A 20,636-nucleotide genomic window follows, 5' to 3' on the forward strand; every position below is an offset into this window, starting at 1 on the left:
TACATCTTGTGTTTGCCACTTGAGATAAAATTTTACTTTTTACAGGCAGGAAATTCACTGCCTGAGTGTATATTTGTTGCTTCATCTGTACAGGAGTACTACCTCTTGCCTTGCCTTTGCCCTTGCCCTTGCCCTTGCCTTGCCCTGCCTTGCCTTGCCTTGCCTTGCCTTTTCATGCTTAGACTGAATCTGTCCTCTTATAAGAACTCAGCAAGACTGACATTTGGAAGGCTATAACCCATTATACAGTTTTCACTCATTTTTCTCTTAGAAAACTACTCTTTGTTTCAAGAGTAATAATCACTTCCATTCATGTTATCTTTTTTTTCCCCTTTCCCTAGTTTTCTGTTGTTTGTCTTTTTTTGTTTTTCCTTTTTTTTTTTCCTTTTTTTTTTTTATTATGTGGGAAACTTAGTAGAAGTTGCCATTTCAATTTTTCTTGAATACTAAAGTTGTTGAGCCTAGTAAGTGATTTTGTGTTACAATTCAATACTTGATGCTAAGTAAGTATTCTTTGAATCTTCAAATATTTTTTTAAGTTTCTTGATGTTTTATCTAATTTCTATATGGAAAATGTGATTGCAAGGACCAGACATGATGTATTTGGTGTAATGTTAAAAATGACTAGAGCCAGTCATTTGTAAATAACAGTATTTTATTAACTTGTCTGCAATGTTATGGTAAAATAAACTACAGTTTACAATGTGTTATTAAATTGCAAGTTAGTGTGCAAATCTAATTTAAATTATTAAAAACAAAACCAAGGAACATAGATCCCTAATATTAGTTCCCCTATAAGGAATAATCTTTCCCATTTTGTTCAACTAGATCCTTGGGCCAAGTGAAATTAGGAATCTCATGTGGTTTCAGTGGGTTTTTTTTGCATTTTTGTTTCCTGTATTTATTGCAGATTTCCACTTGGATACCTTATCTTTGATGGCAGCATGCATGCCTGGCCAGAACAGAACACCTTGGGCTCTGTTCCTGCACTTCTCAATACTCAAATGGGCACTGTAGGTTATACCTAGCATTTCCAACCTCATGTTGTGTGGTGTTATGATAATGTCCTTTGTATAGAAACCCATCATCTGCAGCAACCTCATCTCTATAGTCGCAATAAGTTTTACATATGGAAGTGGCTGGGCTTTTTTCTGTTAGAATAACTCATTCAGACTCTGGTAAGGTTGAGTCATTCCATTTTTCTCACTTAATTTTGTCAACTTTTGTCTCCAAAATTAAAAATACTTGAGTTCTGTTTACATAAGACCCTTCATCATTGTTTTCATCACTGAAAGGTAGTCTTAAAAGCATGTACCTTCTAAAAAGCTCCTTACAAGTCATCTGCATATCAGTACCTCTGATACTGTGAAATGTTCCATGCAGGCACAAAATTGTTTGCATGAAGCACCTTGCAGAATCAGGGCCTTAGTAAGTTTTCAATACCATGAAACACACTGGAATTAGAGGCTTTAATGTGCACAATGGCATTTAAAATACTCAAATACTTTATGGCCTCTTTCTTCTCTATGCACTTAATTGTTTAAAATAAAAGATATTGCTAGCCATACGTCTGCTGCTGTTTGGATTATAATCAGTGTTTTAAAGCCTTTGCCTTTTAGTTATAACCTGGAATAGTCTCAATTCAGATGAATGTTGACTGAATTAAAATATTTTTTTTCAAACGACCTGTATGACTTACGAGTCTAAAGTTTGTTTTCAAAAAGAGTGTAAGCACTGGGAATCCACATCCCTGCAACTTATATATCCCTTACTTTGAAAGTGGAATTTAGTGTCTGCAATAACAACTTAAACAGTTTTGAAGATGCTACCCTTAGTTCCAAGGCTCTTCACTAATCAACAGTTATTTCAGTGTGAATGCTTATTTGATGATTCATTTTAATTTTCAAAACTTTTCTCTTGTCAGTCATTCCAGTGCCATTCTGTGCAGTCCCTAAGCAGCTATTCTGAGAGGAGCACTTAATTGTGATTAATTATCAATGAATTTGCTTAGTTATGTTAACATGCCCAATGAATCTCTCTAAGGCCTTCTTGTCCTGGAGTCCTTCCATTTGTACAGTTACCTCTGCCTTCTTTGGGTTTGGTCATATCTCTTTGTCATTGAATGTGTCCTACATAATTAATCTCATTCAGCCTGGCATTTGCTTGTATTCAATTCAAGGGTCTTTTCTTTGGCACAATTTGGTTATTGTGCAAACTCCCATTGTGATGTTGATCATTTTTTGCTTCAAACCAACAGATCATAACCAATTGCTCATTCCATCCAGATCCGCAAAGATCTGCAACATGATGCTGTGGTATATCCCAAGTGCTGAGGCAATCCCCATGGGAAGTTGCATAAACTACACGGTTGCTAAAAGGGGAAATAAAAGTGCAGTGTTTTGCACTTTCTGTGTTTGGTCAGACTTGCCAAAACCCTTAATATATACCACAAAATAAAAGTAATATTGTCACTTGAAGTCCTAAATATGATTGCCTGGATCCTCAGTTGGTGTAAATTAGCATAGCTCCATTGCCTTCAGTGGAGTTACGCTAAAATACAACAGTGATGATCTGGGCAGATGCCCTCAGCTGCTCTCTTGGGTTAGCATTCATGTTTGATTGCCTTATTTAAATCTTTGAAGTTACAAAATCCCTTGCATTGTTTGGTTTCTTAGAGTGGCCAATTGCTAACTCGATTACTTGGTGTCTGTATCTGCACAGTAACATCTAATTTTGCCATGTGGTTAAGTTCACCCCTTTATTTTTTATCTAAGTGCTATTGGGACTTTATGTGGCACACATTTTTTGCAGCACTGTAGTTTCTATATCAATGTTTTATATCCCTAAAATATCCCATATCCCTCATAAACACCTCATCATAACCTTATTTTACAATATTTTTGTATTCCCAGTAAGTGGAATTTACATTTGCTCATCTGCATGTAAAAATTGCTCTTCTACCCTAACACACAGAGAATTTCCACTGCTTCGAAGTCTACTGGTTTCTCTCCTACAGATAACACTGTGCTCTTTCAGCATGGGCTTATTTGGTGTACACTGTGTGAAACAACCTTAGATTTTGAGGAATGTGTTAGCACTGGCCATCATTAATTAGTTTTATAATGTGTAAGCTCAACTGTGCTTACACTGCACTCAGCTCCAGCAGTATCTATTTTCTGTAATAAAAAAGAGGCAGAGGAGGACTGCTGGAGAAGCACATTACTATTGTTATTTATTTATTTTTTGGACTGTGGTAAAAAGGGAAAAAGTTGGGGCCTCAAATAATTGAGTCTATAAAAAAAAAAAAAAGTGATTTCCAGAATTATACTATTTACATTGTTTTATTTAAACAATCAGCTGTAAAGTAGTCAGAGTGATATTTAAAATGCCATCTTCAAACTTCAGAGATAGCACTATGCTGAGATGAGTGGAATACAGTTTCCAAATTTTTAGGCTGCAGTTTAATGGGGACATCATTATGAAAGCATACGATCAGCTTAAAAGAGCTATAAATATAATTTATTCAAAAGATTAGATACTGGAGCACTTCTGTATTAAGTAGGAAAGGAATCAAATCATACAGACACAGTTTATAAGAAAACCAAACCACAGTCATTCTTTGTTGTTTTGCTTTGTTTTTTACAGGTAAATAACTATTTTTTTTCCAGGCCAGTCAGTCTGGCTCTTTTCTTGAACACATAATTCACACCAAAAAAAAAAAAAAATTAAAGCAGACAGTGTATGAAAATCACAATTTAATTCATTTTTTCCTACTAAACAATGAATGAGCCTAGAGATTTTTTGTTTGCTTGTATAAACTGACAATACTTAAAAGAACTAAAATGACCCTGTGTTAAATGCAGTCTACTGAATGTTGAATTCAGAGTTTAATACGTAAACTACATATAATTTCCTTTTTGGCTATATGATCTGAATTTATAATGCAGATGTGAGCATATGATAGATATAAAAATGAAAAACTATGTTGGACATTTCTTACAAATATTTATATATTTTTCTTTTAAGTACCAGGGTTATACTTTTTAAGGGTATGAATTCAATATCTGCTATTTTAACTACTTCACATTTCACAAATAAGTTTGGTTATAAAAACTGTGAATGTTGGGTACTCTCTGGATACTGCAGAGATACATTGCTGGTTTTGTTCCCCTTGAATAAAAGTTATAAATAAATTATGAAAAAAAAAAACAAAACAGGGAATTCATAAAAATTGTATTTAAATAACAAAATCATTTAAAAAAATATAGATTATGGGTTTTTTCTCAAGGCTTCTCCAGGAACCATTGTAGGTGGTGATTTGTTTTCCTCTGATGCACTAATCAAGAAACATCTGTCAGGAAAGCGTAAGTATGTTCCAAAAGTATAGGTGCAGTGGAGGAGGGGCAAGCCTTGTTTTCTAATAACACCCAGTACACTTGTTGTGACTTAAGTGTAAAGAATCTGAAAGAATGGAATTATTATTTTTTCTTTATTTTTTAAAGCCAGCTAAAATTTAATCTTCAGAAGTCATTTACAGAAAAGGACCTCCAATGTTTCTGAGACAGTCTGAGGCTTGATCCAGACTTAGTTGGCTTTGGATCTGAGATTATGTTTGGTAGCTGTAAAAAGCTGGCCCTGAGCAGCTTTTTTTTTTTTTTCTAATGGAGTGAGAACAATATTACAAGGCCAAATTCCATGCATATCCCCATGAGCAGAATTTGCACTCCTTACACTAGACAAAAGCAGTTTCAGGTTGTTGTTGTCATAGGCAGGGTCCCATTAAATCATTACTTGTTTTAGAAGAAAACATTTTAGAGGTATTAATAAAATCTTGGTAAGGAAGCTCTTTAACTTTTGCTTGACTTCTATTTAATACAATAAACCTCCACAAATTAAAATAATGAGTAATATTTAATTCATATGAGAAGTAATTGTCTACCAATTTATATACAAAATTTATATCCAGAATACAATGTTTTAACCATATTTTACCTGATTTTAATTCTTTTTTGAAAATGATGGTATTAAGCATACTGAACCGACAGTAAATGCTACTGGTTTAAAAAGAAGTAATAAGTAAACATATAAGAACCATTTATCTCCATTTTTTGAAAAAAATCTTGTGATTGTTAATGTATAACAGACCAAATGTGTGTATGTCTTCATATAAATCCTTATATAATCAAGAATGAAGTGGAAATGTCTTTAAGGTCAAGAAAAGCTTTTTGTCTGTTCACATCAATGAAAATATTTTCCATTCCAAAGTAAAGCAACTGTTATTAATTTTATGGTATTTATGGTATTTAATGAAAGGGTGATTTTTTTCTCCCTGGGACCAGGCTTGTTCATAAATTTCCCTTAGCATAAAAAAGGTAAATACAGCACATTCTAAACACACAACTAACGGATTAAATTCTGTATGAGAGGTACAGTGCACAATGAGTACTGGGAAGTGGCAAACTATAGGAGACATTTCTGAACGGTGTAGTTTGATGGCTAACCTGTTCCACAGTCTTTCATTTGACCTTCTTGAGATGTTGTAATCATCTTGAAATTTATGGATTTCCTGTGGCTGTATGGGTGCTCAGACTGGAATTCTGCCTATCCCTGATTCATTGCAAGGGGTTTCATAAGATGCTCTTCTTCCGTGTAGTATATACCTGAGGATCACAACTTCTGAGCTAATCAAGACAGAGAATTTGTGTTTCAGCTGTGTTCCTGCCCAGGTATTATTCTCCAAATCCTTGTCAGGGGGCAGTTAATTAGCAGGAATCTTTATGAGGATAGTGTTTTAAAAAATAAATAAAATTGTTTGAATACAAGATGTAAATACTCACCTTGGAAATAGAAAACCTGAAGACAGAAAATAATTAATCAATGTTTGCATGAGATCTGTATCAAAACTAACTGAGTGAATTAGAAATGAGAGTAAAGAGCAGTAAATAGATACTCAGGGATATTTGGCTATAAGCACACAAAAGCAACAAGTGGTTTTGGAAGAGGAAGTGTTTTGTTAAAATAAATAAATAAAAATAAGAAGGAAACCTCTTTCTTATAAAAAGTGTGTAAAAGTTGTTAGCCTCTCACTCAACTCTACTTTTCCAATTCTACAGAGTATGAGAGCTCTGACCCTAGGATATAATAGAGCATGAGCACTTCTCTCTCTGCCTGTATTCCCAACCGGGAGCAAAGTGTTTCTGGGAGAGAGCGAGCTGTTTTATACACTGCACTGTGCAGCCTCACAGTACCATTGTGCTGCACAGCCATTTATCCCTGTTTGTAACCTCTGACCTCTCCAGCACTCTGCACGGCTGTTTAGGAAGCAATTCCTGCAGCTGTTAGACTGCAAAATTAAAGTGGTTCTTTCATGAAATGTTTACAGTATAAACCAAGCTTGCACTGCCTAATCTTATGGGAGTTACAGAAGGGGAAACTGTACAAAAGCCTGGCCTTTCTGCCTTTGTTAACTTTAAGGAGAAAGTAAGGAGGGCCAAAGTAAGAAAAGATACTAGAGAATATCGCCTGACAATAAAAAGCACAATTCATTTTTGAGTGCTATAGTTAATGATACCTTGGAACATTCTTATGAAGCTGGAATTATTACTTAAGTGCTGTTCAAATACAGTCTCAGATTCCAGCACAAGGAGTAGTTTAGCTTGGAACAGTTTTAATGGTCTTATCAGAGGTTCCTGCCCTGACTGAAAGGATGTCTCCTTTGTTCACATGAAGTGTGAACTGCTTCATACAGTTTGACAGGTTAGGGTGAAATGGCACCCATTTCAGGTCATTGAATACCATGCTGAAAGCTCAGTTGTTTCTCTTACTGCTATCCAGACAGCTGCAATACCCTGTCAAGAGGGACAGGAAGCTCAGAAGCAGAGGCAGTTGAATGCCTGGAGCAGAAACTGGGAACGTTTTCTCAGACTACACAGTCCCTCTCTGAGCATTCATTAACTAGGCAAACTGGACTTCATAATCATCATTTTAAATCGAATTGTTGAAATTTTTATACAAAAGAATTAGCTGATGTTTGAACTTGAATTATCAAGAAAGGGTTGGAAATCAAGTAGAATAATAGGTCTTGGTCTTTCCAGAAATCAGTAATGAAAAGTTGTGTCTGTGCTCCCATAAGAGGCCAAAGAGTATGCTCTCTGATAGAGCATTAAGGATCTATTCAGACCTATAAAATCATGCAAAATTACCTCCAGAAGTTACCTACTCCAAACTCCTGCTCAGGCCAATAATCCATTTGGAGCAAGTTGCTCAGAACCTTGTTGAGTGTCTCCAAGGCTGGAGATCCCACAACCTGTTCCAGGGTTTGCCCAGACTTGTGGTATTTATTTATTTATTTTTAATGAGTTGGACTTTCTCATGCTGAAGCTGGTCCCTGCTACCTCCTTATTCTTCAGCTGTGCACCTCTGAGAAAACTTCTGCTACGCCTTCACCAAACCCTCCTGTTAGGTATTTGTAGACAGAAATAAGATTGTTTCTTACACAATAAGATCATTCTCTTCCTAGTGAACAAGCCCAGCTCTAGCAGCCTCATATATCAAGTGCTCCAAGACCCTAAACATCCTGTTGCATCGTGCAGCAATACAGACTTGTGACTCAGTGTTTATAGTTCTCAGAGTGCTGGGAAGGGTACAGAAGACATTGTTCACTCCTAAGTATTACTTCATTAGGGCTGATTTGTCTGTCCGCTGCCTGTCTTCTGAGACTACCTCAAGACAGTAGGATGGAGTACTTGTAACATAGCTCTAGTTGTGCTCAACCTGTCCTCCTTGCAGATAGGTTCTTGACTGGACTTGCAATAAGAATTTTTGCTTCAGTATGCCATTAAGCTTTGCTTAACATTGCAGGACTAAGGTAATTTAAGGCTCAAGTAAATGCTGAAGTTATACTTAAAAGTCAATGTAGATGGAGCATGAGTCTCAAGTCAATCACACCAAAACTTACAGCATGCCTGAGAAGCTGCTCAAAATTAGTATAAACTCACATGATAAATCAGTAACAAAACTGGATTTCCCTTAGCTGTACTGTTCATTAGCCTTCTCACTAGACCAGACTGCCTCTTACAGTATGATATAATTCACACTTGGTATTTTCACATTTCCTCACTTGGGCTTCTGACAAATGTTTGTAGGCCTAGAGGGAAAAAGATGTTTGTTTTCATAAAATAAAAACTGAAGGATTTTACTCTTTTGCTGTTGACTCTTCACCCCCAAAATAGAAAGTAGTTCCTGTGCTTCAGCTGTCTAGAGAAGTGAAACCCTTGAGGGCTTGATCCCCTTTTCCAAACATTAACCTGTCCTTGTTGTTGGATGGCACATGTTTTCAGATAGAAACCATACATTCAGAAGAGATTTAGAAGTCCATCCAGTATAGGAACTTTATACTAAAATAACCCTTGTTCACATTACTAATAGGTACAGCATAGTGAGTGTGCATGGAACAAAACATACCTCTTAGGCTTATGGTGCAGTTAGTCTCATAAACACATTTTACACTAAATTCCTGGCGTAACTTATCTTACCGTATTGAATATGCACTGAAAATAATCTTCTTCGTTTCTCTTTTGAAACAGAAGACTAAGAGAAAAGCTGTTAATAGTGTGAAGAAAATTCAAGCCCATTACATTTCTGTCATTTGGATGATTTTTTTTTCCAAACTTATGAGCCCTCATTAACCCCTTTATATATTTTCTATATAACTCAAAGATGTTTACCATCATATTCATTTATGGCTTTGCCGTAATGCTAGGCTGAGAGAACTCTTGTTAGAGATGGGACTCCTGTTTCTTTCTAAATTATAAAGGGCTAGAAATATCACAGATGTTTCTGTAGACTCAGTCCTTCATAGCAATATTAAATGAACTAATTTGAAAGAGAGCATGTAAATTGGAACTTCTTCAAGCTGTTATTCTTTCCATCCTTTCCACTCAGCCTTTCCTTTCTTTTTTACTTTATGTCCAACTATCCCTGTTCCTACTCTTCTAGGTTACTTCTTTTGATGAATTATGTGTGAGTGTACAACTTGAACAGTTATGTTCAAATGAAAAACAGATAAACAGAATAGCTAAGGAGTGTCTAAAGCCAGGAGGTACACCTTCTTCCCAACAACAGTAGTAGATTGTTAAGGCCACAGACTATTGAAAGTTTTTAGTTTGTTTCCTCTGCTTTTAGTAGTCCTAATCTGATAGGGTTTTTTTCTGAGTCTTTCTTGTGGAGGTGCTGAACTTTTTGAGTATTCCAGATTTGTAGATTTTGAAGTCATCCCAAACCTCCAGGAAACTCAGGAAAGGACACATTCAAGGTCATACTGCTGTTCCCACTAGAGCCTTTGGTATTTTCTTCACCAAGGATAAGATGTACATAGTACAAAAGAGCAGAGCATGAATTGTCTGAAGAAGTAGCAACAGAGACAGCAGTTCAAGAATGATGCTATTGATAATTTTATGGTGTTCAAGGCAACCAGTTAGGCTACTGACCTAACCATAATGTAAATCCTTTAACAGGGAGAAAAATCCCTACTTTAAATAATACATTTTTAAAGTATTCAACATTTGGCATAATATAAATTTAAATTTGTGTTAAAATTTGCATTACATCATAAATAGAAAAGCTAGACCAGTTGCAAGAGCTTTTGAAGATACCTTCCAGGGTAAAGAATTCCAAAATGCTATGCCTGTGCTATTGTCTTCAATTGTTTCTCTCTGACCTCTTTTCACATACAAGAAGCAAAAGAAATCAAGTCACTCTTCTTGGCTGTTCTGCAAACCCTGATTAGAAATCTTGCTCTTCAGTGACTGAGTGGCAGATATTCTTGAGAGAACTAGTGGTTCACATTTTGTAAGACCAACCAGCAACAGGACACTCTTCAGAAACAAATGTGTCCACCCCGAATTACTGAAGAAAAGCCCATGTATTTCAAAGTCATACTTACCCTTACTCTGAATTAACTTTCAAGCACAGGTTTGCAGCAGTATTATTAGGAGACAGAGAATTTGCATGGCTTTGCTCCTAGCTGTAGGATGTGTTGTCTTAAGGCTATCTCCTTTTGTATTTTTCTCCATGCCTCTATAATTGTGTGTTATTCCTTCACTATAAAAATGAAGCTTTTTCAAAGCATGAGGTGTTTGGAAATGAACATTTGAATTTGCATATGTTGGAACTGATTCATCCCTGGTGCCAGGAAGTGCTCGCTGTTGCAGGGATGGGATGTGCAGCTGGCCAGTGCTGCCTCCAAGGCAGGCGATGCTGGCAGAAGAGAAAGCGTGGGCAAGGTGCCCAGGGAGAGAGCTGATTCACAGCTTCCCCCTGGCAGCTTCTGTGAACGGAACACCCCCTGGGTAGTGCACAGAAGTGATTTCACATTAGGCACTTACCATGCCTTTGGCAACTGGCATGTTAGGCAGTATATGCTGGTGCTAGATGTGAGAACAGCGGGCAGCACATCATGGCACTTGCTGCAGAGAGGCTGGGAAGTCCTGACTGCTAGCAGAACAGACAGCACGCAGAGGTGGTAACTGAAAGCACAGTATTTTTTCTAAGCAATATAATTAATTTAAAAGCATCATGTGTATCTGTGCATGCGAGTGCACAGTGATATTTTAAATGCCAGCATGATGCATTTTAGTCTGCTTATAGGAAAATGGATTTCAGTTTAATTAAGAAGCATATCATGTTCTTTCTCACCCACACACAGTTCAAAAAATGCAGAAATGCAATACAGATAGTACCAGGAGCTAAGGACACAAAATTATACATGCAAAAAGTCAAGGAATTAATTAAATTTTACCTAAGGAGGAGAGTATGCTGCCATCCCCAGTTTAGAACCGTTCAATTGCTGGGGATTTATAGAGGCAAAGAGAGAGACAGAGCAATCTCTCAGCAGAGATAGAAATGACTGAAATTACTCCGTGAACCCTCTGAGCCAAAATTATTTTAGTCTCATGCCTGGACTAGCTCCATAGGCCTGGCATCATTCCCTTACGGATAGAAAGACGGTACAATGAAAGTGGTAACAACAAGTCATTCCATGCCATGTCTTTCCGATTTCCAACCTGAACGTCCCTCGATGTCTTCTGAGAGGGCATGGTAATACCCCACCAGGAGTGATCCCTGACTGGATTCCCTGATCTCTTGACTATTCATTGGAACTGCACTGGATCCAGTCCCTGTGAACAAATGATAAAATAGATTTTTACTCAATTAATTCATTTGCCATACCAACACAATTGACAGGGGATGGGGGATAGGGGAACGAGGACGGCCTCTGTTGTCCTTTCTTCAAATTGTCTTCCTTTATATCTCTTATGGTTTTGGGGTTTGGGATTTTTATTTATTTATTTATTTATTTTAAATTTCCTATTACCTGCAATAAGGACTTTCATGTCAGGATTCTATGTAAGAAATGTTAGCAGTATTTTACATATGAAAAAGCAGCATTTAGCACTTTTGCTAAAACCAAATATGTGTGATTAAGTGCTCCTTCTTGTTAGGCTGAATACAAGGAACTAATTAACATATGAATCTAAATTTAACTTCCTTTTTATTTTTGGCTTACAACGCATCTTTGTGAAACTTTGATCTTTATAAGTGTTTAACTTCACATGCTTTCTTAGGTATATTTGTGAGGAGTAGATCATATGTTTTGCCTGGAATATGAAATCATAGACTCAATGTCCACTGAGATTATCCATTATCTGCATACCTGTCCCACAGAGTTTTTGTCTCCTTTTGAACCAATTTAAATAAGCTTCAAATGAGCTGTGAATGTAATTTTCAGGAGCACCCAGTGCTAGCTTGGTTGTGTTCCCTTTGAAGCCAATGATAAAGCTTGCAGGGACTTTAATGAAAACAGAAGAGTGGAAGAAAGTGACTCATTGTGTCTTGGCAGTCAAGAAATTCAGTGTTAAGGTTTCACCACGCAGAGCGATTTCTCCCCTGACACAAAGATGCAATGTGTACCCAGTCATTTCAGCTATGTAAGAGGGCCACATGCGATGCAGACTAAGGGAAAGACAAAATCAGCTGGGAGAAAAGAGCAGGACGACAAGGAGGGTGATGAGTGAAGACAGATAATAGAAGGAAACAACAAAGAGGGGGAAAGGAGGAAAGGAACTGTCAACTTCAAGGTTATTAGAGTCATGAAAAGAGGAAAGGATGAGGGAGGAACAGAGAATGAAGACAACAGCCAAAGGGTACAGAGAAGAAAAATGTAAAAGGGAGAAAAATAAAATTGAAAAATGACAAGAAGTGACAATGAGGAAGAAAATGGAGAGTGCAAAGAGGACAGAGCCGGGTTCTTTTCAGTGGTGCCCAGTGACAAGGCAAGAGGCTGTGGGTACAAAGTGGAACACAGAAGGTGCCATCTGAAAAACTAGGCAGCACTTCTGTGCTGTGCAGGTGATGGAGCACTGGCACAGGCTGCCCAGAGAGGTTGTGGAGTCTTCTCCTTGGAGATCATCAAAACCCACCTGGATATGGTCCTGGGCAACCTGCTCTGGGTGGCCCTGCTTTGGGGAAGGGGCGGGCAGTGGACCAGGTGATCTCCAGAGGTCCCTTCCAACCTCAACCATTCTGAGATTCTGAGATTTTGTGAAAAGGATCTGAAAAAGGCAGAAGTAAAATGTAGAAGAAAAACACTATGGAGGAATACAGATGGAAAGCAAACTGGAGACAAAAGTTAAATGGAAATCCCTGTTCCACTGAATGGAAAGGATTGAAAATGAAGAGAAAGAGTCATCAAGAAAGAAAAACAATGGTGGAAAATGTGAAAAAGAAGAAGTGATAAAAGTATGTAGATGTGCAGCTTAATTGAGGAAAATTAAGAGAAAATAAATCCATCCTAGCAGAACAGTTTTAACAGTTTTTCACTGCAAATAGGTTGTATAGGTAGAGGGTTTCTGTCTAGGCAGTGAATGAATGGAAGTAACAACACTAAAGTAGAAACGACAGGGTAAAAGTCGAAAAGCATCTGTGTTCCTGCTGGAGTTACAACAGACACTGTCTTTTCTGTGGCTTCTTGAGGAAAGGAATCATCAACGTTCCCACTTTACATGCTTAATTTGAGCTTGATAATCTACCACAGTGCCTGAGACAGAAAATAAGATTCAGAGATTTATACATCTGTACATACTGCCTTCACAGCAATATCTAGGACAGTACTTACTGGCAGAGTTACTCTGCTCAGAAACGTAAATGCAAAATGAGTTGCTGTTTACAATCCAGTTCCTACTAAGTAGGAGTTTTCATAACAGTAGCCCAAACCCTGACTGTTACTGAAACACCCATGGCCTAAAAGTTTCCACTGAGGACTGCACAGCTCTATTTATCATCTCTCCTCTTCCCCTGGAGTCCTCCATGCAGGTCAGTGGTGTGTGGTGTAGGAAAGAGTCAGATTATTATTGTTATCTCTTTGCCTCTTTGGAGTCAAACATGGGACTTGTTTATCAAGAGCTGCACATATTCTTTTTTTTAAAAGCACTCAAGTTTGTAGAGGCATAGACATACCATAAACTTACCAGACCTTATATCAAACTCTGTTTCTTCATTTGACAAAGTTCTTCATCCCTTCCTTTTCTTGTTCAGTTCCCTTTTTTACTCATTCCTCACACATTCAGTTCAGGGAACTGCAAACACAGTATCTTTGCAGTTCTACTTTTGTAACTTTTTTTTTTTTTTTTCTGGACTACCCGACTAGAAAAGAACAATATTTTGTTTATGAATCTATATGTAGTTTCAGAGGAGATATGGCTTTATAGCTGCAAACAGAGCAGTGAATAAGAATATCTTCTAGCCTGTTTTCCCCTTCTGTGTAAAGTCATTTAGCCTCTGTATGCCCCAGTTTTTGTCTGCTAAATCCTTTCCTTCATCAAAGCACTATTGTGAGATTTTATCCATTAATGTTTGTAAAATACTTTCAGATCTTCAGATGGAAGATAGAAATGCAAAGTATTATTGTGTCTGTCTTCCAGCCTCCCAACCTATGAATTCCATTCCTGGTGATTCAGTCAAATAAAACAGAATTTCAAATACATGAAAACCACCAGACAATAAAAAATTCTACATTCTGCTATGAAAAAAAAATCCCACGGGAAACAATTATATTTCTCTAGGCTTTCTGAGTCTTCAACAGAAAATCACATCTATACTATAGAGATTGACAGCATGGTCAAAATAAAACTATGGGGAAGATATAATTTTCTGTTAAATTCCAATTCTTTTGCAGTGTGGAACATTCTAAAGGGCCATTCTGAATTTTTGTACAACTTACTGGTTTATTCCCCATCTCAATTCAATATGATTTTTCTTTTGGGTTGTTAGCTACATCAGTTTTAAATATTTAATGACTAATTTATAGGATAAACATTCTATGTATTCGTTTACGTATGGTAGGTATGGTAGTTACTTAAGGCTCAAGGGAAGATTGGATCCACAACATAGTAGATGCAAAGTGGTGTAAAACACACCAAAAAAAAAAAAAAAGATAACATCAAACTTTAGAACTGATTACATTATCTTACTAGTAATAGGTTATAAAAGATATATATTATCTACCCATTGCAATAGAATCCTAGTACAGTTTGATGATAGGTCCTAGAAAGAATAGCCATCTGATGGCTTTTGGCATCACCAGTGTGAGAAAAAATAATGGCTTAATTTCAGTTCTAAAAAATCAAGCATCCTCAGTACAAAACCAGTATAGAAGGAATTTGCCATAGCCATTATTGGCAATACTCTTCATCTTTATTGGTGACTGTTTTTATTTCTTTATTTGTAGAGTGTCTATAGAGTGTCCACTGAGTGCTATTACTAATCCCCAGAAAGCTATAGCTAAAAACAAGTACAGAGATAACATACAAACCTGCCAATTCATGTTAAAACTACAGCCTAACTAGATAACATGTCCTTTCCATAGTGGAAACCAAGTGAACTGGCCTTATTGATAAGGGCAGTGAGGCTGAAATGACCGTCTGGTGTGATGAGGAAGAGGGCTTGGCGCAGGCCATAGAAGAGTGGTTAAAGGGGAAAGAGACTGAGGGAAAGGAGACAAAAAGGTATATTGGTTACAGCTGCTAGAATTGTCTCTGATGTTTAAATTAAACGTTATCACCCAACTAGTGAAAAATAATCATGTGACCTAACTTCTGTTTGGGTGGTGTGCTGAATTTGGGCTTGTATAATTCTACATCCAAGATTTCCATTTTGATTTATATATGTATATAAACCAGCCAAACTCTGAAGACAAGATTTGACTGAGATGGAAACAGAATTCACTGTGTTGCTGAATCTCAGTAACACAGGTGTTTCTTACAGAGACGAAGCCTGAGCTTGAGCCCAAACCTAAGCCTGAGCTCAGGCTCTGGGCTATGCTCAGACTGCTTGTACTGAAAAAAAAATCCATGAGCTCTGTCTTCTAACAAGGGAAGTACAATACTTCTGATTCTGAAAAGCCATTGTAATTTTGTAGTAAAAATTCTTGACAGGAAAAAAAAAATAGATTTTATATTTTATATAGAATTATTTATATACTATATATTTATATTATATATAATTGTATATAATTATATTTATATATATATTATACATTATTTATATAGAATTTATATTACAGGTTACTATATCTCTCTTTTATTGGAATTTTAGAGATAATTTATATATTAAAATCAATCTTAAAAGTAAGTCAACCAAAGTTATACACAACAAGAAGGAAAAAACTACTTCTGTCCTCTCTTAGCACCTTTGTGTAACAACATTTCTGTTTCCATGCTAGCTGATCTATAAGTTATTTAAATATGCAAGTTGCGCGTCAACTTATATAGCTCCTATATATCTAAATAAAAACCTGGGAATATAGGTTTAAATGCATATTTTATTTGTAGTCTTCTGTACTGAAGTAAGCTGTCTTTTCTTCTGAGCTGAGCTTGCATCAAGTCTTTTAAGCATTGGCATTTGGAAAAACCCTCTCAGAACCCATTTGGGCATTGCATCCATTTCCTCCACAGTCCCAGCAACCTCCTTAAGTTCTTTCAATTGTCTGGAAGCCTTTTTAATTGCTGCACACTCTCAGTTCTTTTTTCTGTGAAGAATGAGTGATAGGGCTTAAGTTTATTTATCTCATTTTGTTTTTCACCTTTTCTTTATTCCTGCTATTGAATCTAAGCCCAATACTGAATGCAGCTGCTGCAGCTGTTGCTGTTCTGTTGTTTCCTGCTTTCTGCTCATGCTTATGTTCCTACAAAAGCTTCTCTGGGATGTTCTGTGAACTGAATAGGACATCAAGGCAGTGCTGACTGCATTTCCCATCACTGACAAGCTCTTTTTCTGGATGCTCTGATTTTGTTTAAAGTACCAGTGTTATACAGTCTGAACTTCATTCTTTACAAAGAGAAGTCCTTTTGTCACTTCACTCTTTGCAGTACTAAAGTATTTCCTTTGCTGCAATAAGCTATTAGGTAGAGTCCACTAGTAAGCTTCTGATTCTGCCAAATTACCTTCACTTTAAGTAATTGAGGAAACTGTATATCTCTTTCTTCCACTTCCTACAGCATTCATTTTCAATGGGTCTCATATCACTTGCCTCTTGTAAGCACTTGTACTTATATTTTTCAGGCACTGTTGCCAGCACATACAATCTCCTAAGTCAAATATCCACAGGCATTTAGTAGTTGATATCAAAGTAGTAGAGTATATGCAAGTTCTATGTATGATAAGGTATTCTGAAATTCCAGACCCACAATTCTAATGTTACAGCTACTTGTAGTTGTCTCCTTATCTAATCTATTTAGCAGAGCAAATAAATATTGTAGTAACTTCGTAGTTGAAACAGACTGTTTCATATCAGCATCTCATATTTCACAGTGGTTATAAGCACTTCCCACAGAATAGAAACATGAACAAATAGAAATGTTTCAGGATTTTAAAATGTTCTTATCAACTTCACAGAACTCTCATTTCATATTGTACATTTAGGTCAATATCAGCTTATGAGACTAGAAAACAATTATTATAGTGCTGAAACCAAAATCTGGAAGGTCTTTCTAAAATCCACGCCTATATAAAAAATCTGTTCTAGTTTAATCAAAAATATGATTTTAAACTGATGTGAACTGTACAGAGCCATTTCTGAAGATTCTCAATTCAAATTTACAGCAAGTGGTTTCTTCTTTTATATCAGTTGCTTCCATTTTTTTTTTTCCGAATGATGCAGAAATAGCCTAGTTTTTAAATTGTGTAGGTGTCCAAATGGTTGAGGTGTAATGGTATCATCTTGAGACTGATTGATCAGTTATACTGGTATATCTTACAAATCCTCTTTGTTAAGACACTATTAATCATGCCTGCCTGTAGCAAAAGTCTTAGAAAACGTGAGAAAACCATTGTGCTGTTTTGATAATAGCTTATTCTCAAAAGGCTTGAAGAGTATGTGGATGAAAATGAAGGCTTCAAACAGTATGTGTTCATAAAAAAGGAATCCTTGTAGTACCTCAGAGAAACTGCAGAGGAGCAGTCTAATAGCTTCTTGCTCTCCTTTATTCATTTAAAAGCAATGGACACTTAGAGTCAAAGTTTAGGAAATTCATTAATTAATTTTTATTCCCATATCTTTTGATATAATATCTTCAGAGGCTTCAGTCAGGCTTCAGTGATGTATCTGGTCTTGATGGAAGTAGGAAATAAGTTTTGTAGATCACTGAAGATACTTGTGATTAAAAAACAAACAAAAAGAAACAACCAAACAAAAAGAAAAACACAAAAGAAGCAGTGGATCTTCTCTCTATAGGTCTAACAAAATGCCATAAGAAAACCATCTAAATATCTATATATATGTAACATTTAAAATGTAAGAATCTCAACATAAGACTCCCCCCATTTATTTTTTAACTTCAAGTACTAGCCAACCTATATTCCAAAATTTGGGCTAGCCACAGTAAAGAATTAATGGAAAGGGCTATACAGGTAAGAACTATGACTTGTTCACCATATTTTTACCTAGTTATGTGAGAAGAAACAGCAAATCTTTTTTTTTTTTTTTTTTTTAATCTTTCTACAAGCAGAAAGATTAATGTGTGATGTCAGCGTGTCTATTGGTTTTTACATACTAAGACTCACAAAGACTCACAGTAGTACTTACATTTTCTAGTCAAGATCATGGGGTTTATTACACTTGGTCCTGTGCAAAGATGTAGTAATAAAGTGCCATTGTGGCAAAGGCTGTTCTTCACAAAAAGTGAAGTAAGCACATACCACAAGAGAAAAGGAGAGTTACCCTTAAGGATGTTGTTTAAATTCCTTATCCAAAGCACACAGGATCTTTGTTATGTAGAAGAGAATCTTCTAGAAACTTATAGAAAGTGATCCAGTGAATCCCAGTGGTTTTACCAGCTTACATCCTAGAAGCATTAATGCATTTTTGTTTTCTATAGAGTAACTGAACTGGTCCAGAAGAACACCATGTGAGAACTCTATTTAACAAATTCCAGTTTAGCTTATCTCTTTCAAGGTTGCATTAATTGTGTTTGAGGTTTGGCCCTGCTGAGCTCCTCAGAAGTAGGTAATGCTTATTAGATTTAAAGAGCAAAGGGCAACCTAATGGAATATGAAAGCCCCATTGCACTGAATTCCAGGTTGCTTGAATTCCTGATTTTAAGAAAAATCCAAGTTTTTGAAGAAACCTCCATGAAAGCACTTTACCAGTATGTACCAACTTTGAGGAAAGCTCACATGTAACTAAAGGGTGAAAGCCAAAGTCTGAATGACTTTTGGATTCAAATAATCATTGAACTCAATGTTATGGAAATCTCTTGTTTCAGAATACAACATCTGGAGATTGTGCACATGCTTTTTTAAATTAGAATGTTTTCTTTGAAATGAGGTTTATTGCACAGCTAAAAATCAAAACTGAGGCTCAGGAAAAATGAGGTTTTGGAATTCATCTAGCATTTGACAGTTCATTAAAATGAGTATAAATTAATTCTTCTTTTGTCTTTTCCGTGATTTAGTGTAGAAGTTCAAATACCAGCTAATGATTATACTTAGCATTATAATTTAGCTTATTCTGTAGTGATCACAATCATCTTCACAATGTAGAGAAAAACAGGCATTTTCTTTGATGACTCTACTGTCATTCAACTATTAGAAATTCCACTGATGAGTGTATCTGTTTGCTTGATATCTGGGAATGCCAAGTGGGTTACCATTTCTATGCAAGAAGACATCTTTACCTCCCCGTCTGTACATTTCCTTTTCCTTAGGCATTTTCTTCATCTCATGGAGAGGTGGCAGGGTGTCTACAAAGGTACACCAATGTCTCATGACACTGTGTGGTGGGATTAGAGCAAGATCCTTACTGGAAAACAAAATGGCTTACTTGTAACGTTAGCTATTACTTAAGAATACATCTTGGGCGTATTCCATTTGCTGTCAACCCTACTCATTTCTGGTGGTGTGGGGTTGTCAGACTGCTGCTGGAAATCTCCAGTAGTCTGGTGATACAAGAAGTATCCGGAAAGTGTTTGAATGGGCAGATGATGAGTAGTTAATAAAAACATTTTATGAATGAGAAAAGTATGTTTGTCCCTGGTGTGGAATTAAGCTCAGGTTTAGCAATGGCTGGAGTTCCCCAAGGCAGGCACCTGTGGAAAAAATTATCGAGTCAATTAATATATATATATATTTTTAATATAAAATGGGCAGCTATATCTTTCTCGTCAGTAACACTGCTCTATATCTTTTACATTTTTATTGTAGGTGTCCCACCCCTGGGTGTGATGGCTCTGGGCATATTACTGGAAATTATGCTTCACATCGAAGGTATGTAAAGAGACATTTTTTATTCTTGAAATCAAACAACCACAGGACTAGGAGGGACTTCAACAGACCTCTCTTTTCTTTCTCAGCACTGAAGTAGGATTGAGTGCTCTACATAGCCATACATTGATCTAACTCATTCTACATAAAATGAATAACATTCCTCAGTTTCAGCATAGCTCACTACCCAAATAGACAGGAAGATTTTTTTCTAGCAAAATCTTTGGAAAAAATTAATGTGTTTTTTTTTTTTCTCCCTTGTCTGTTAGCCCAGAGAAACAATTCAACATTCATAAGTTTCTGTTGCCTTACATTCTGAATAACTTCACCATTCTCCTCAGTCTTACTTTCTCTGGACTAAAATTCTGTTCCTGCATATTTTTTTTCTGCATATTTTTCCTGATTGTTCTTGTCAATCTCTTCTGACTCTCTTGTTATTTCTTAAAGTGTGAAATGAAGCTCATTTTCTTTACTCCTCTCCCAGCTGAAGTCTTATCAGTGTTAAACAGAGTGAAAAAAACACCTCTTGCATCTAATATGCACTAGTCTTGTCAATATATTTCAGAATAGCTGGGCTTGCTTTTAAATCACAGTGTGTTGTATATAACCATGTTAAGTCAGAAGAATAGGAAGAGAAATTTATGGATAAAAGCTGTTACCTTGACTGTCTAAACTATAACTGCAATCTTTACCAAGGACCAAAGAAAGATTCACATTTACTAATTAAGATATTACTGGTAACCCCAAAATGAATTACTGTGGTACCACAGTAGAGATAATGTTCCACGTGCTGTATAATTAGCAATGCCCTTGTGGGTATT

At 36.4% G+C, this 20,636-nt stretch overlaps 1 protein-coding gene across 35 annotated transcripts in view; it reads left to right on the forward strand.

The window, feature by feature from the left end:
- The window catches only part of MYT1L (myelin transcription factor 1 like), a 330,562-nt gene that overhangs the window by 279,569 nt on the left and 30,357 nt on the right, over positions 1-20,636 (forward strand). For 33 of the 35 annotated variants that reach the window (XM_083829861.1, XM_083829884.1, XM_083829883.1 and 30 more), the window contains one exon: positions 19,756-19,818. In XM_083829861.1, the coding sequence (XP_083685987.1) occupies positions 19,756-19,818 (63 nt within the window). Of the gene's footprint in view, positions 1-910; positions 15,503-19,755; positions 19,819-20,636 lie in introns of those variants that run through there. The other 2 variants (XM_083829888.1, XM_083829889.1) reach the window with 1 other exon arrangement.

The sequence above is a fragment of the Anser anser genome (genome assembly GCF_964211835.1).
Source record: "Anser anser genome assembly, chromosome: 3".
Taxonomy (NCBI): domain Eukaryota; kingdom Metazoa; phylum Chordata; class Aves; order Anseriformes; family Anatidae; genus Anser; species Anser anser.